Source organism: Crocuta crocuta, unplaced genomic scaffold (assembly GCF_008692635.1).
Source record: "Crocuta crocuta isolate KB4526 unplaced genomic scaffold, BGI_CrCroc_1.0 scaffold77, whole genome shotgun sequence".
NCBI classification, from domain to species: domain Eukaryota; kingdom Metazoa; phylum Chordata; class Mammalia; order Carnivora; family Hyaenidae; genus Crocuta; species Crocuta crocuta.
Genome location: NW_027532172.1, coordinates 940782 through 956111, shown reverse-complemented (window position 1 = coordinate 956111; position 15330 = coordinate 940782). Strand labels below are relative to the sequence as shown.

Sequence of the window (15330 nt, the reverse complement as noted above, 5' to 3'; positions counted from 1 at the left end):
GTGCGTGTGGAAGTCCAACAGCAGCATTTGCTGGACAGTCGAGGCAGGAGGACCTCCCAGACTGGGGGACATGCCCCCCATCCTTGCACCCCTCTTGACTGAATCCACAGGGTGGACCCACCCCACCTGCCAGGCCCTGCTCCTCCGACTCTCAACCAGCCTGAGCTGGAATTGCACGCACGCACACACCTTTCAGGCACTTTTTCTTTATTTCACACGGCTCGTGGGGCACCTGGGGCACCTCTCATCCCAGACCTGTGGCCGTGCGTCTGGGAAGCGAGCCAGCCTGAGAGTGAGGAAGCCCCGCTCTGGAGGTTCCCCAACGGTCCCTGGTGACCGGCCGGAATGTACAACCCCAGGCCTTGCCCTTCCTGCCAGTGAGTGGTCCTGAGTCGCGGCTCCTGTTCGCCGCACGGAGCGGGCGGTGAGCCAAGGACAGCTCCCTCCGACCTCCTGAGTCCAGGGCGCGGTGGACAGAAGAGTGACGGCCACATTCAAGTTTCCCTGGGATGTGAGGTCTGTGGTGCTGCGGGTGGAGGCTGCCTCCCACCCCACGTCCTGACTCCAGCCACCAGCCTTGATCCCCAGAGAGGCTCCAACTCTCCCTCAAATGCATGCCCGCCAGCCGGGCCAGAGGATGAGTCCCGGACGGACTTGCGGCAGTCGGGTGCCCCGAGGGTCCCAAATCCCTTGTCCTGGCCCTCAGACCGTGGGCCCTGAGCCGTCCTCGATGCGAGTCTGAGCCTCCTACATGCGGGCGGCTGTGCGGCCTTTGCTCCCAAGACTCACGTCCAGGTTATAAGGGCGATGCAGGGCGTTAATATAAAAGTTTGTACATACAAGTATAAAAAAACAATTTGGTCTCTTGTTAAGGCTGTTACAGTTTAAAGTTATGTAAACCACGCACAATGAAACAGTTACCGTGGAAACAGAAAGGGAGGTGGGAGATGCCAGGCTGCCCACCGTGATGTGGTGCTCTGGGTGGGCATGTCTGTGCGACTGGGGGCTCAGCAAGGGCCACTGGGCCTTGGCTGGCCTCCCCCACCCCCGCTGCCTGGACTCTGCACTCAGAGCCGGCGGCCACCTCACATCGCTCTTGGAGCTTTTCATTCGGAATCCTTCTCGGCCAAATGCTGGCTCCGCCGCTCCCGCCTAGCTCCCGCCCTGGGTCGTCCTCAGATGTGCGGACTTAGGCACTGTGGGCCCTCAGCCGTTGGCCTGGCCCGACGTGGGGGGCAGGCAGTAGGTCGGGGGGTCCGAGTACCTCCGCTTGGCCCCAGGAGGCTGGTCGTCCTCATCCAGGGGCCCCCGAGTGCCCGGCGCGGGCAGGTGCGTGCCGGGTGTGATATACACAGAGTGTACCTGGTCCGGGCGGCGGGCGGGCGGCTCTCGGCGCCTCACTAGGGCGGGGCCCTCCTGGGCACCCGGTGCCCGGCTGGGGAGGTGGGAGGGTAGGCCGGGCGGGAGCTTGATGTTGGTTGTGGGCATGATGGGGGTCCGCCGGGGGGTCTTCACTCGGACCGTCACGAAGGACGACGGCCTTCGTCGTGGAGGGGCGGCCACCACGGGGAGGGGGCTCAGGGCGGGCGCGCCGGGGCTGGGGAGAGCAGGCGCGGGGGGCCCTTTTGAGAGACAGACGGCAGGGTTACTGCAGCTTCAGGGCCAGTAGTTGGACCCTTGCCCCAGGGCCTGCCGGTGGTGGACACGGGAAGGAGAAAAGCCGACGCTGCCTTAATACTGACCTTCGGAGGCCCCCCGCCCGGCCCGCTCGTCCAACAGGCTCTCAGTGCTGGCCGATGTTTCTGAGTCCAGGTTTTCCTCGTCAGAGCCCCGAGGGTCCAGCTCCGGCAGGCGGTAGGTGATGTCCTCCCTGGGGGTGAGGGGGTCATGGTGTCTAAGGCCGTTCCCAAGGGGAAAGACTACCCATCGGAAGTGCCAGGCTGGTAGGGGACAGAACAGGCCTCCCTGGTCCTGGAGGGGAGTCCCTGTTCCCAGCAGCCCCAGCACCCATCCCCGAGTCATACCTGGCCCCTGAGAAACTCACGGGAGGGACGGTCAGGCTGCTGAGGGCAGGCCCTGTACTGAGCTAGTGATGTGCTTCTGCCTCAGGGCCTTTGCAAGTGGTGTTCCCTCTGCCTGGAGTGCCCTACCCTGTTCCTAAGACTAGGGTGGCCGGGTGGCCCAGGTCACACCTGTTCTCTTGGGATAATGTTAATGGCACCCCTAGTGGCACGTCTTGACTGGACGACAGATTAGTTGGTCACTCTCTAGCTAAGAGCCAACTTCCAGACAGGGCTGCCTGGGCGGCCTAGTTGGTTAAGCTTCAACTTCTGACTTCGGCTCAGGTCATGATCTCACGGTTCGTGAGTTCGAGCCCAGCGTCGGGCTCTGCGCTGACAGCTTGGGGCCTGGAGCCCGCTTCAGATCCTGTGTCTCCTTCTCTCTGTCCCTCTCCCACGTGCTCTTTGTCTCTCTCAAAAATAAACATACATAAAAAAAAAAAAAGACCAACTTCCGGATAGTTTGGGCATTACCCCTCTGCTGCCCCTTCTTTCCCCATGGGCTGCCATGGTTCCTGGTGGCCAAGTGTGAGGTGTCAGCAGAGCCCTAGGCTGCGATTTAGGACAGCAGCACCCCGCGAGGTGGGAAATGGATGAGGGGCATGAGCCTAGCCCATCAGCCTCCTAACAGCCCATCCGCTATGGCAGAGAGGCCTGGGGGTGGGGCCGGACCGCAGGGCCGTGGGCAGGAAGGGGGCAGAGACACTTGCTTCTCCTCCTTGATGGACTGGATCCGCTCAATGAGGATCTCCTTCTCGCGGTCCTCATCACCACTGGGCACTTCCTCTTCCGGCAGCACTGCTAGCTCCTCCAGGCCCCCGGCACTGCTCCCCCGGGCCTTGGGGCTCTTGTTCTACGAAAGAGAAGCGGCAGGTCTGGCTGGCCCCTCTGGACGGTGGGGTCAGTGCTCGTGGGAGGGAGAGGGTGGTGTGAGCGGCTCTGGGAGAGGTTAGTTGTGGTGTGGAAGGGTGGGCGTGGTGAGGCCGCTCCAGGGATCACGTGGGGACCGGGTGGCCGGTGCTCGGCTGATTAGTCATCCTCGGCACAGGTGGTCAGCAGGCGGCGGGCCTCCCCCAGCATGCACTTCCAGAAGGTTAGGACATGCTCAGTCTATCCTAGGAGACCACAGGTGCACGGGAAACCCAGCATGCACCACGCCCGGACACATGCAGGGTGGGCCCACGGAACATGTACGTACCAGGACCCCCTCATAGGGAGACGAAAACCCCAGTTTGAGAGGCCAGGGCTGGGAAAGAGATGAACNTGGATAACCCGAACCATCACCAAGCGGGTGCCAGGTCCCCTGCTGCCCTCTGAGGGGCAGTCGGCAGGAGGCTGAGTGAGGGAGGTGGTCGTTTAGCCGACGTGGGGAACCTAGTTCCCAACCGTGTTCCCGTGAGGCCCCTGGCCAGGCAGGTTGTGGCGGAGCTGGGCAGGAGCGCGAGGAGTACTGCGTAAGACCACGCCCTGTCCGAGCCCCGCCCACAGGCCCCGCCCACAGGCCCCGCCCCCTCCACTCACAGCGTTCTGTCGCAAGAGCGAGAGTCTGCGGAAGGCGATGCTCTCCGCCGCCTCCAGCTGGCTGATCTCCTCCATCTTCACCTTGTACTTCCTCATCTGTTCCTTGATCAGCATCTCCACGCACCTGCGGGCGAGGCGACTCCGTTACTACCCCAGGATGGCTGGTGTCAGGGCCTGGTGTCTGGAGAGGCACCGGCCGGAGACTGGGGCACGGTGGCCGGACAGACATCCAGAGACCAGGCAGGGCCGCAGAAAGCCACGGGCGGCGCCGTCTCGGTGCTGGCTCACTGTGTGGCCTCCGGCGGCTCACTCCACCTTTCTGGGCCTGAGCCTCCGACTCGACGAGGCTCCCGGTTTGCAGGAGGAAGTACATGGATCAGAGTGAAGCGATCCTCGGAGTCACCCTGCCGGCTGGGGGTTCTCCAGAAGTATGAGGAACAGGGACGCTGGGTGATGTGTCACGGGCTGCAGCCAGGCAACCCCAAGNGGGGGGGGGGGGGGGGGGGTCTGCCTCTCTGTGGGGAGAGGGCGGGCATCTCCACCTGGACAGAGAGTCACAACTCAGGTCTCCCAACATCTTGACCACATAAGAAAACAAACAAAGAATGTGCTGGAAGAGGCTGGAAGCAAATCTGTCAACACCACGCAGCTACTGGGGTAGCATCAGGGCCACACAAGAAACTTGAAGCATGAAAAATGTCCTCTTAGTCACTGATGCCTAACATCTTCCTTCTGAGTTCTTTGGAAAAACTCTGAAGACTTCTGAAGATCGTGCAGCGGGGAGAAGGGGAAGAAGAAACCCCCAGATCATTGCTGCTTCTCCTGCCGGCTCTCACTGCCAGCCAGAGGCCAAGATCACAGCTTTGCCGTCTGCCCCTCTCCTGGCAACTGGAGATGAGGGCTTTCTTCTCTTTTTTTGCATTTCTCCAGCCTCAAAAGCACTTGGAAGGGACGCCTTAGCTGCCGGAGGACACAGTGCGGGGGTGGGGATGGGGACCTGGCACCTGGCACTCACGTGGTAACCTTGAGGACATCCTTCATGCTGGTCAGTGGGTCCGAGTTGTCAGGGCAGCGCAGGAGGCAGGGTGCGAAGATGATGGCGAGAGCACTGGGCGACATGCGGTTCACGTCCTCGAGCAGGGCCACCCTGCGCGGCAAGTGGCAGTTAGAGGTGGCCAGGGAGCCCCGAGACCGGAGGCCAGGGCCCTGGGGCTGCTGCTGCCGGGAAAGTGCGCGCCGTACTCTGGAGGCAGAGGCTAGCACCCCCCTCCCTCCCCGGCAGCCCGGGTCTTGGGGCGCCACCGCTGGCCCAGGGAACGCTGGGGTGGGGCTCCTGACAGGGACCCCCCACCCCGCGGAGCACGGATGGCAGGCACTTGCTTGACGAGGTGGAAGATGAGCCGCTCCAGCGAGTTGTGGTTGGCCTCAGGCAGGTGCTCGAGGACGGCGTAGATGGCGGCCAGCTGCTCCTGCTTCCCTGGCAGCTCTAGGAGGGCCCCGGGCGTCAGCTCCCCGAAGCGCGGACCCCCACACCTTCCCAGGGCGCAGAGGCGCCTCCCGCCACGCGGGGGCTAGGGCGGGTTGGTGGCAAAATGCAGGACTACCGAGGGGTCCTGGCCCTGCCCTAGGCTGGGGACCTGCACCGGGCCAGCTGCTCTGAGCCCTAGTTTCTCAGCCGTGCCTCCCTGACCGGCCACGGTGAGCACGGTTGGGTCTAACCCTGGCCGTGGCTGCCTGCCCTGCCCTCGCTGCTGCTGTGGGACTCACCCACGGCTCGGAGGAAGTCGCCGTACTGGGCAAAGGTCATGAGGGGCTCAGGCAGCTCCCGAAGCCACTGCTTGAGCACTCCGGTGATGGCATGNGGGGCGGTGAGGGCTGGGGGGGGGCTGGGCCCCAGCCCCGCCTCCTGGCCACTCGCCCTTGACACCCACCGGTCTGCAGCGCCTGTCGGAGCTCCCGCGTGCGGTTGGCAGCGCCCGACTTCCGGTAGAGGCCTTCGGTGTACAGGCCATGCATCTCTACATGTTCCAGAAGCTTCTCCAGCACAACGGGCACCGAGGCCTTGTCACTGGTCAGGCTGTCCACGCACACGCCGAAGTGGCCTGGCTCTGCACCTGGCTCACTCTGCAGTACCAGAGGTGGGGGGTCAGGCCTCCTGTGTGGGCTCCATCCCTTTCTGCCGCCCCCTGCTCCCCCCACAGGCTGCTGGGGGCACCCGGCTAAGGAGCTTGCTGGCTGCTGGACAGGGATTTCCCATGAGGAGCGGCCACAGCGGACTCAGGGCGCTTGGTCCTGCCTCCCGCGTGCACAGAGTTGGGGACGCCCCTCCTGAGTCTCCGGAGGGCCAGGGCTGGGGGTGTGAGAGGCACACATAAGCCCAGTCCTGTCTCAGGGGACCTCGAGGGGCTCTGACAGAACCGGGACTATGGACCAGCCCCTCGCTGGACACCCTACCTTGGCCTTGCACCAAGCACACCCTCTCCGCCACATCGCTCAGGATGGCCTCCCCTAGGTGTTCTGGAAAGTTCCCCACCCCGGGGAGCTCACCTTGCTCCTGCACGTGTAGGAGCAGTAGGTCTGAATCTTGGGCACACACTTCTTGTGGCAGGCCATCTTGCACACTAGGAGGACATGGGGGGGTGGCGGTGTCACAGATGGTGCATCAAGGACCCCGGTTTCCCGAGGCCACCCGCCCTGTTGGCCAGGGACCCACTGACCAGCTTCTGCATTTGAGTCCTACAAACCCCTGCCCTGATTCCCAAGTGAGGAAGCCATGTGGGCAGACGTTCCCAGCTGGTGACTGTCTGTGGCCTCGGAGCCTGGCCAGCGGAACCAGGGAGGGGCCTGGGGGGCCATACTTGAGGGGAAATTGGCTGAGACCAAAAGGAGGGGCAGCCAGTGTCCTTGTCTCAGGCCGGTGATGACTGCCTTGGTATCTGTGATGGACACGCGGGGACAGATCGCTCCTTACACAGGGGCCGAGGAGACCAGAGACCCCGGGGCAGAAGACAGAGGCCCGGGGAGCGAGAGCTGATCACTGCAGGAAAATACAATTTCCAGAGACTGGCTGACCCGGCCCCGGCCTCCTGCCTGTTTCTCCGGGTCCCTGTGGGGCTGACTGGCCTCGTCTGGCACATGAGGGAGGGACTCTGGGGTTCTAGAGAGGTGTCGGAGTCAAGGCAGCAGGGGCGGAGTGGACCCAGGTTGGGAGGGAGGACATGGGTGACCTGCCAGGGTGGAGGGCAGGCTGCAGAGGCGGCTGGGGGTCTCAGGGCCGGCTGAGAATCGTGATCTGCCGCAGTGTGACGGGGAGAGGTCTGAGTGGGTGAGAGGTGGCCAGGGCAGGGTTCCAGAAGGATCCACCCTGTGGCTCGAGTGAAGGCCCTGGTGCACAGTGAGGGGTTGGGGATATGAAGGGGATCAGGGAGTATAATGGAGGATCAGGGGGCTTGGTAGGAGGGTCCCCAGGGGCAAGGTGAGGGTCAGGGGGTGTAGCAAGTGAGCCAGAGATTTTGTGGAGGGTCCCTAGGCATGGGGAAGGGTCAGGGGCTGCAGTGGGAGGGTCAGGAGGTGTGATGGAGGGTGGGGAGGGACAAAGTGAAGGGTCAGGGGATGTGGGGGGGTTGGGGCACTCACCGCTGCAGAGCAGGGCCTTGTCCATGAGCCAGATGTAGGAGAGGCACTGCTCGCACGACTGTGGGATGTTCACCTGGTAACTGGTGAATACGTGCCCGTTGTGTTGCTGGACCTGGGGGCCGTGGAGGAGGGCGCTGAGCGGTGGGGGGCGGGGGGGAACAGGCCCTCTGTGGTCTCACCCTGAGGCTGCCCGGCGTGCATGCAGCCTGTGGCATCTGGGGGCAAAGGTTCCCATTCACAGCCTGGGTTCCCTAGGGCTGGGCCGGAAAACACGCTCACCCACACTCCCTCTCGCCTGCGCGAGTACTCACAGCGCGATCCTGCTTCCGCTTCTTCTTCTGGGCTTTGCTCTGCTGCGAGGGGAGCACAGAGGCGACGTTGGTGTGGGCCCTGGGAGCACCCCCGCCCCCCCCCCCAGCCCCTTCCCGAAGCCGCGCCACCAACCTTGGGCGGCTCGAAGTCGTTCTTGGTGTGTCCGCGGGTGAACTCGTCGAGCAGCGACTGGAAAAGGTTGAGGACCAGGTTGGTGTCCTTCTCCCCCCGCTCAGCCGCTAGGTTGTTCACGACAATCTGGTAGTTCTCCATCAGGTCCTTGTAGCCGACGTGGATCTTCCCGTTCTGCGGGGACGCAGGCGTGACCCCCGGGGGAAAGACCAGCGGGGGCGGGGGGTGCCCAGGAGAGGGCATGGCAATCCCTATGGGAGCCCTCCCCAGCGCTGGGGGCTGCACGTACGGGGACGGAGTACATGGTTTTGAGATTGCTCCTGAACTTCTCGGTGGCTTCGATGAATAAACTCTCAGTGGGAGTCTTCTGAGAACGCAGGTCGTTTATCTGGAGAAGGAGAGAATGATGCGCTGAGCCTGCGTGACCTCAGGTCTTACATCTGATGGGTGCTCTGTCCCAAGTCCTTCCCTGGCTCCTCAGGGAAAAACATCCAGGCCCTCCGGCTAATCCTGGTCTTTCCAATTCCTCAGTCCAGGTTTAAACCACCCAACATGTGGGGCTGGACCACACTGGGGAGTGCTGACCAGCACCCCTGGCCCCCACGCCTTAGATGCCAGTAGCACTCTCCAGTCAGGACAACCAAAAATGTCTGCAGAGGTAGCCAGCTGTCGCCTGGGGCAGGATCAGCCCTGGTTGGAAACTGGGAGTCTGGCCGGGGCCCTTCCTGCCACCCTGCACAGGCACTTAGACACGCCCTGGACGTGTGCCATGGTTACTAATTCAGCTCCACTGTATACACACAACGCTCGATCAGCATCTTCCCTGAGACCCAACGTGTTTTGTAAAAGCTCATTTAAAAAAAATTTTTTTAATGTTATTATTTCTATTTTTGATAGAGAGAGACAGAGCATGAACAGGGGAGGGGCAGTGAGAGAGGGAGGCACAGGATCTGAAGCAGGCTCCAGGCTCTGAGCTGTCAGCACAGAGCCCAATGCGGGGCTCCAACTCACAAGCTTCGCGTTCATGACCTGAGTTAAAGTCAGACGCTTAACTGACTGAGCCACAGTTGGGCTGCAGGGCCACCAGGGGCCACCTAGCAGGATGCAAGTATGTCCCTCCCGCACCCAAGCACTTCCTCTTCCCCATGCGGTGCTGTGTGACACCACACAATGACTTCAAACAGCAGATTTCAAACTTCCAGGGCAGGTACTGCAGGATAAAACTCATCAGCCTGGTGCCTCTCCTGCACACACAAGCACACGCACACGTGCAGGAGAGGGCTCTGGCCTGAGGCCCTCGGGACAGGTGTGTCCCACAATTGACACCTTGGATGTAACACACTTCTACATTTTCTTTTTCCTTTTCTTTTTTAATGTTTATTTACTTATTTATTTATTTATTTATATATATATATATTTTAAATGTTTTAATTCATTTCTAGGAAAGTGAGAGAGAGAGAGAGAGAGACAGCGTGAGCAGGGGAGGGGCAGAGAGAGAGGGAGTCACAGACTGAAACAGGCTCCAGGCTCTGAGCTGGCAGTCAGCACAGAGCCTGACGTGGGGCTCGAACCGACAAACCGCGAGATCATGATCTAAGCGAAAGTCGGACGCTTAACCGACTAAGCCACCCAGGCGCCCCAATGTTTACTTATTTTTAAGAGAGAGAGAGAGAGACAGAGTGTGAGCAGGGGAGGGGCAGAGAGAGAGGGAGACACAGAATCTGAAGCAGCTCCAGGCTCTGAGCTGTCAGCACAGAGCCCGACGTGGGACTCGAACTCACAAACTATGAGATCATGACGTGAGCTGAGTTGGACGCCCAACCGACTGAGCCACCCAGGTGCCCCGGTTCTACATTTTCTGCGCAGTCCCTATAGTAAGACCTGCTGACTTTTTTTTTTTTTTTTTTTTTTTAAAGACGCTCTATGCCCAACGTGGGGCTTGAACTCACGACCCTGAGATCGAGAGTCACATGCTCTACCTCCCAAGCCAGGATCTCAAGACCCACTGAGTTTTCACATGAAACGTAAACATCCGTGGTGAGCAACGGAAACATAGACTGCAGATGTTCTCATGTGAGCCCGGGGAGGGGTTCTGTAGTAAATGACCTCATGTCAAAGTTAGGAATAAACATCTGGTTTCTGGAACTTTCTGTGCTGTAACGGTGCACCTGGACTTTCTGTTCCCGACACACTAAGGGCTCTGGTGTGGCGGCTCAGAAAACTGGAGGCTACTGAGAGCCCTTCTGCGGAGGCCCAGCCCTGACTCCGCGTCTCCCCCTCCCCCGCCACGACCCTGTATGTGCCTCTGGGTGACCCACCTTATTGAGCAGGAACTCATCCAGGTACTTGAGCTCGTTGGCGTTGGTGATCTGGCGGAACACCGACTCCCGCCACTTCTCGGACACTGTGATTTTGCCGATCTTGAGGTTTCGGTTCTTCTTCCCTTTGCCTCCTGGCTCCTTGGCGTGCTTCTCCCCTGCTGCGTGGCGGTGCTGGTGGCTCGAGGAGGCTGGAGCGAGAAGGAGTGGCTGGCGAGGTGGGTACTGGGGAGGCAGGGTCACACACACAGAGGACCAGGACCCTGCCCTGCCTCAAACTGGGGCTGCCAGAAAGTGCTCTGGGGCTTGGGTGGGGGGTGGGGGAGCCAGCCCCGAAGCCCCAGGGACCAGCACACGTCCCTGTCCCAGGGAACCCTGGCAGCTCCTCCATCCATCCCTGAGGCTGCCAGCAACCAACCTTCTAGATTCTTTTTGGTGGCAGCGGCTTCTGGCATGGTGTGCACTGTGTTCTCAGTTTCCTCCATACCCTCCAGGCTGGATTTTTTATCCTTGTTCTTATGCAAGAAAAGTCTTTTAAAAGTGGATCTGTAGGAGGAAGTAAGGGGTTTCGTTTAAGCCTCTGGACATGACAACGGAAGAGAGGCCGAAGAAAGGGCCCTCTTACTATAAAGAAAAAAAATAACGCTTTTCTTGGTTATCGACGCAATGAGATACTACTAAAAATGAGATTGGTTTGTGTGAACTGACAGCAGGGGATCAGGTGAAAAAGCAAGATGCAGCGCAGACATCACAGCGTGACCCCATTTTCATACACAAAAAAAGAAATAGAATTTACCCTCTGACTCCTTAATGTGTTTTTATGGGCCCAAGTTTTAGGGAAAAAAAAATCAAATAGACGCCAAATCATACACCGAATGCTGTGCCCCCGAAAAGACGTGTCTGTGTGCTAACACTCAGGGCCTGGGAGTGTGACCTCGTTTGGGACAAGCGTCTTTGCAGGGGCGCCGGGGTGGCTCAGTCAGTTACGTGTCCGACTTTTGGTTTCGGCTCAGGTCATGATCTCGTGGTTTCTGGAGTTTGACCCCTGCGTCAGGCTCCACGCTGGCAGCGAGGAGCCTGCTTGGGATTCTCTCTCTCTCTCTCCCCCCTCCCCACTTGCGCTGTCCCTGTAGATCTCAAATAAACAGACTTAATAAAAAAAGATCTCTGCGGATGTGACTAAGTTCTATGTGCCATGGTCTGAACGTGTGTGCTGCCCCCAGTGCTGAAGTCTACTACCCAGTGTGATGAGATATTAGGGGATGATTAGGTCATGAGGGTTAGAGTCCCTATAAATGGGACTGATACCCTCACAAAAGGGGCCCCAGAGAGTTCCCTTCATCCAATGACACGTATCCTCATAAGAGACAGAGAAAGAGAAAGCACAGAGGAGAATGTCGTGTGAAGATGGAGGCGGAGATGGAGGCGATGTGGCCACAAGCCAAAGACGCTCGGGAGTCCCCGGGAACCGGGAGAGGCGAGGAAGGGCCCCTCCCAGGCCTGTCCCAGGGAGCCGCCTGGTGGACACCCTGATTTCGGACTCCTGGCCGCCGGGGCCGTGAGAAGTGAATTCCAGTTGCTGGGAGCCCCCTGGTTGGTGGCGACTGGTTTTGGCGGTGGGCTGTCCCCGCAGTGGTGGGCACTCCGCCTCCCTCTGCCGGCCTGTGCTGGCCCTTCCTCCGCCTCCTGCCTCTGGGTGAGGAGCCAAGCTCCCCTGTCCCGTGGCCCGTCCTCTCCGCTCCGTGATGGAACCATCCGGAGCGCCTCCGTGGGGCTTTCTGAGGACAGAGCCTTGGCCCAGTTTCTTCCACCCAAGGACCCAGGAGGGGCTCCGGAAGCAGAGGGGGCTGGGGTTCGATACCAGAAAAAGTCAAACGGAAACCGTCTCTCTGTGGACCCAGAAGAGGTGACCCAGATTGTCTCCAGACTTCAGCGGGAGTCATTACGCTGGCATGTGGGGCGGTCGTGACCTGGGCTCCGTGAGGGACCTCTCATCCCAGACTGAGCAAACATCTGCCCCACTGAGCTTCGTAACTTCCATCGGTTTAGGAGACTAGATAGGAGGCCTTGGCAGGAACCCCGGGGCATCCCCTGGTGGCTTGAGCTACCTCCAAACCTCACACTTACTTAGAGTCGGCCTGGGGGCCTGGCGACAGCCCCGAATCTATGCTGGCAGATGCGTCGCCCGACTTCTTCTTCTGGACGGCCGGCTTCTTGGTGCCGGGCTCCCCATCCACCGCTTCCGTGGAAGGCTGCCGGGAACAGGGCTGGGTGAGCGGAGGCAGAGAGCACTTGCTGGAGGGAAAGCGCAGGTGCTCTGCTTTCCCCGGACTTCCGTTCTCCGTCGCACTTCGGGTCGAGCCAGGGCACCCGGGGCGGAAGCGGGTTTGGACCCCCAGGGGCGGGAGCTGGAGCCTGGGGCTTTACCTGAGTCTTGGTCTGGGACGGGGACGGGAGGAGCTTGGAGACGTCGCTTGCTGATAAGGAAATGCGTCTCTCCCTGCGAGATCACAGAAGTGTGGCTTTTACTCACAAGAGCGAGTCNGGGCTTTGGGGTGGGGGCAGAGGGGGGGGGGGGGGAGGGGATCAGGGATGCTGCCATTCGTGACGGCCCAGGCCAGACGAGGGACACAGGGGTCCACGTGCGAGGCCCAGAAAGCCTGACCTATAGCAGAAGGTCGTGTCTTCCTCTAGCTTTTTCCCTCTGGCCAAGCAGGCCTCTGGGCAGACTCTGCTAGGCAGCTACCTAAGGGTCAAGAGTTGGGCCCCTTTGGGCGCCTGGGTGGCTTAGTCGGTTAAGCGTTCGACTTTCGCTTAGGTCATGATCTCGCGGTTCGTGGGTTCGAGCCCTGCGTCGGGCTCTGTGCTGACTGCCAGCTCAGAGCCTGGAGCCAATTTCGGAGTCTGTATCTCCCTCTCTCTCTGACCCTCCCCTACTCATGCTGTCTCTCTCTTCTCTCTCCTAGAAATAAATAAAAAATATTAAAAAAAAAAAGTTGGGCCCCTTCTTCCATCCCTGGGGGAGTGAGGTCGCCCCGATTCTCTGATGAGGAAACAGAGACCCAGGCGGGCCGGGGAGGGGGAGGTCGCCCCAAAACGCTGCCTCTCACAGAGCGGAGGAATTTCTGTGTGAACACAACGGACTGTGGCGGGGGACCCAGGGTCCCTGCTGGCCCCAGGCTGTGTGGCTCCTGGCAGATGGCTCCCCTTTACCTTCCTCTGCCCCGTCCTGCTCTTTCCTCGGGGCTCCCACACACAGAGCCACAGGTCACGTCCCTCCACCCTGCCCGGCACCCAGGGTGTTCACACAAAGGAGGGCCCGGGGCTTACTCTGTGGGCGTGAGAGCGGCCCCCACAGCCCGGTGCCGCTCGCTGAGGTCCAGGGACTGGCTGAGCATGGTGCTGGAGCCGGCGGCCATCAGCTTCTTCCCCCGCCACAGCTCCACGGCGCTGGCCAGCCGCTCGGAGTCCTGGTCCCGGTACCGCTGGATCTGGGTGGAGCCTCCGGGGCCCTCAGGTCTGTCCTGCGCCCCTGGGTCACCGCCCAGCTTGCTCTTGTCCTTGGGAGCCTCCGGGGTGGTGCCGGGGGCGGGCACGCTGACCGTACTGTCCAAGGCTAGGCTGGTCGGCCGTTCCACGTGGCCAGGCGGCAGGTCCCCACCCGGGGGCACCTTTGGGGCTTCTCCGAGGAGCCGGCCAGCTGGCACAGCCTGCGGGGGCTCCTCCGGCTGCTGCTGAGGCGCATTCTCTGTCTCTGTCCCCGTGTCTGAAAGGGCTTCATTTTCTCTGCTCTCCTGTCTGTCTTCTGGGAGGCTCTCTTCTTGCTCTAGGATGGCCCTTCCAGAAGGTTCTCTGAGGGCGATGTCTTCCTTACAGGACTGGATGTGTCTGTTCTGGAGCTTCACGTGCTCCAGCCCTCTCTGCCGCCGGGACTCCCGCTTCTCCCGGCTGCTGGGCACTTTCTCGTGACTCTCAGCCACGTTTTTCTGGGGCGGAGGAGGCTTCTCCAGGCTGGGGGCCTCCACCTTCTCCGGTTGGGAGATCTCCGCCAGGGGCTCATCGCTTGGCGACACCTCGGGCTCCAAGGCCGAAGGCTCCCTGTCCTCCGACGGTTCTGGGCCCCGCTCCTGCTCGGCCACCCGGCCTGGCACTCCCTCCTCTGCTGCTTCCCTCAGGGCTTGCTGGGCCTCCCTCTCTTTCTCTTCAGCCTTCTGTTTCTCTGTGACCATCTGCCGGAAGCTGGTGTGAGGATTAAGGGGGCAAGTTCAGGAACAAATGTGCAGACCACCTCCAGAGTCTCCCCAGGGCGTCAGGGGCCCCTGTGCCACCCACGGGCGGGGGGCCGGGGTCTGCCTCTGCCAGGCAGGGTGACGCTGGCCCCTGGAGATGCTTCTGGAAAGGCGGAAACTCCTCAGCTACGGGAGGGGGATACAGGAGGCGGCCCCCCATTGTCATGGCCACCTCTGCCCTGGGTCTCCCTACTGTGGGAGGGATCTGTTACGAAGTCCCTGAGTTCCTGGGGCGCTTGGGTGGCTCATTCGGTTAAGCATCCAACTTCAGCTCAGGTCATGATCTCGCTGTTTGTGGGTTCAAGCCCCGTGTTGGGCTCTGTGCTGACAGCTCAGGGCCTGGAACCTGCTTCCGGTTCTGTGTCTCCCTCTCTCTTTGCCCCTCCCCTGCTCATGCTGTCTCTGTTTCTCGATAATAAATAAATGTTAAAAAAAATCCCTGTGTTCCTCTGGGGTCCCTGGCTGAGTGGACGCCTGAGCATCACATACAAGGAGGGGGAGAGGGGAACCGGCTATGGGCTGGTCCTTGCGGCCTGAAACCTCTGCCTCTGAAGCCAAGTGTTTCATCAATGGGCCCAGGGCGGGCAGGTGAGCAAGGGGGATCCTTGGTGGAGAGTCAGCCCGGCCATCAGTGACCTCCATCTTCACCTGCAGGTGTTGCCCACCAGCCCCTGTGGGCGTCTCTCTGGGGCCATAGGTGCCCAGATTCCTGAGGGCCCCTCCCCCAGCCTCCCTGCATCTAGGATGACGTCCTGGTGGCTTCGCGGGCCAGATGCCATCTCAGGCGGCTCTGGCTTGAGGGGAGCGTTCGGGGCTGGGGGCAGTGGGGAGGGAAGGGGTGGTGGGGCCTTGCTCTGCCCACCTCTTGCGCTGTAGGTGACCCCGGCAGAGGCTCTGCAGGCGGACGATGCTTTGTCTCCGGCGTCGGTAGGCCACCCGTTGGCAGTAGCCCCTCCACGCAGCCTGGAGGTACACGGCTGCCTGCGTCCTCTCCAGTGCCCGGCGGACACGGTAGGACCGCCAGCAGGCCTGGGGGGCGGCGGGGCGGGCGGGCAGCGGGCA

At 61.1% G+C, this 15330-nt stretch overlaps 1 protein-coding gene across 1 annotated transcript in view; it reads right to left on the bottom strand.

Annotated features, from left to right (window-relative positions):
- Window positions 1-190: 190 nt before the first annotated feature.
- Window positions 191-15330, bottom strand: part of MYO9B (myosin IXB) — a 66574-nt gene continuing 51434 nt past the window's right edge. Inside the window, exons 22-41 of the mRNA XM_077776977.1 lie at window positions 15131-15326; window positions 13310-14218; window positions 12407-12479; window positions 12107-12231; window positions 10398-10525; window positions 9980-10170; window positions 7951-8049; window positions 7662-7835; window positions 7529-7570; window positions 7218-7329; window positions 6129-6202; window positions 5509-5705; window positions 5349-5467; window positions 4962-5067; window positions 4597-4728; window positions 3582-3705; window positions 3259-3306; window positions 2767-2913; window positions 1743-1866; window positions 191-1622 (exon numbers count right to left, since the gene is read on the bottom strand). Of these exons, the coding sequence (XP_077633103.1) occupies window positions 1207-1622; window positions 1743-1866; window positions 2767-2913; window positions 3259-3306; window positions 3582-3705; window positions 4597-4728; window positions 4962-5067; window positions 5349-5467; window positions 5509-5705; window positions 6129-6202; window positions 7218-7329; window positions 7529-7570; window positions 7662-7835; window positions 7951-8049; window positions 9980-10170; window positions 10398-10525; window positions 12107-12231; window positions 12407-12479; window positions 13310-14218; window positions 15131-15326 (3536 nt within the window). The 3' untranslated portion in view covers window positions 191-1206. The remainder of the gene's footprint in view (window positions 1623-1742; window positions 1867-2766; window positions 2914-3258; window positions 3307-3581; window positions 3706-4596; window positions 4729-4961; window positions 5068-5348; window positions 5468-5508; window positions 5706-6128; window positions 6203-7217; window positions 7330-7528; window positions 7571-7661; window positions 7836-7950; window positions 8050-9979; window positions 10171-10397; window positions 10526-12106; window positions 12232-12406; window positions 12480-13309; window positions 14219-15130; window positions 15327-15330) is intronic.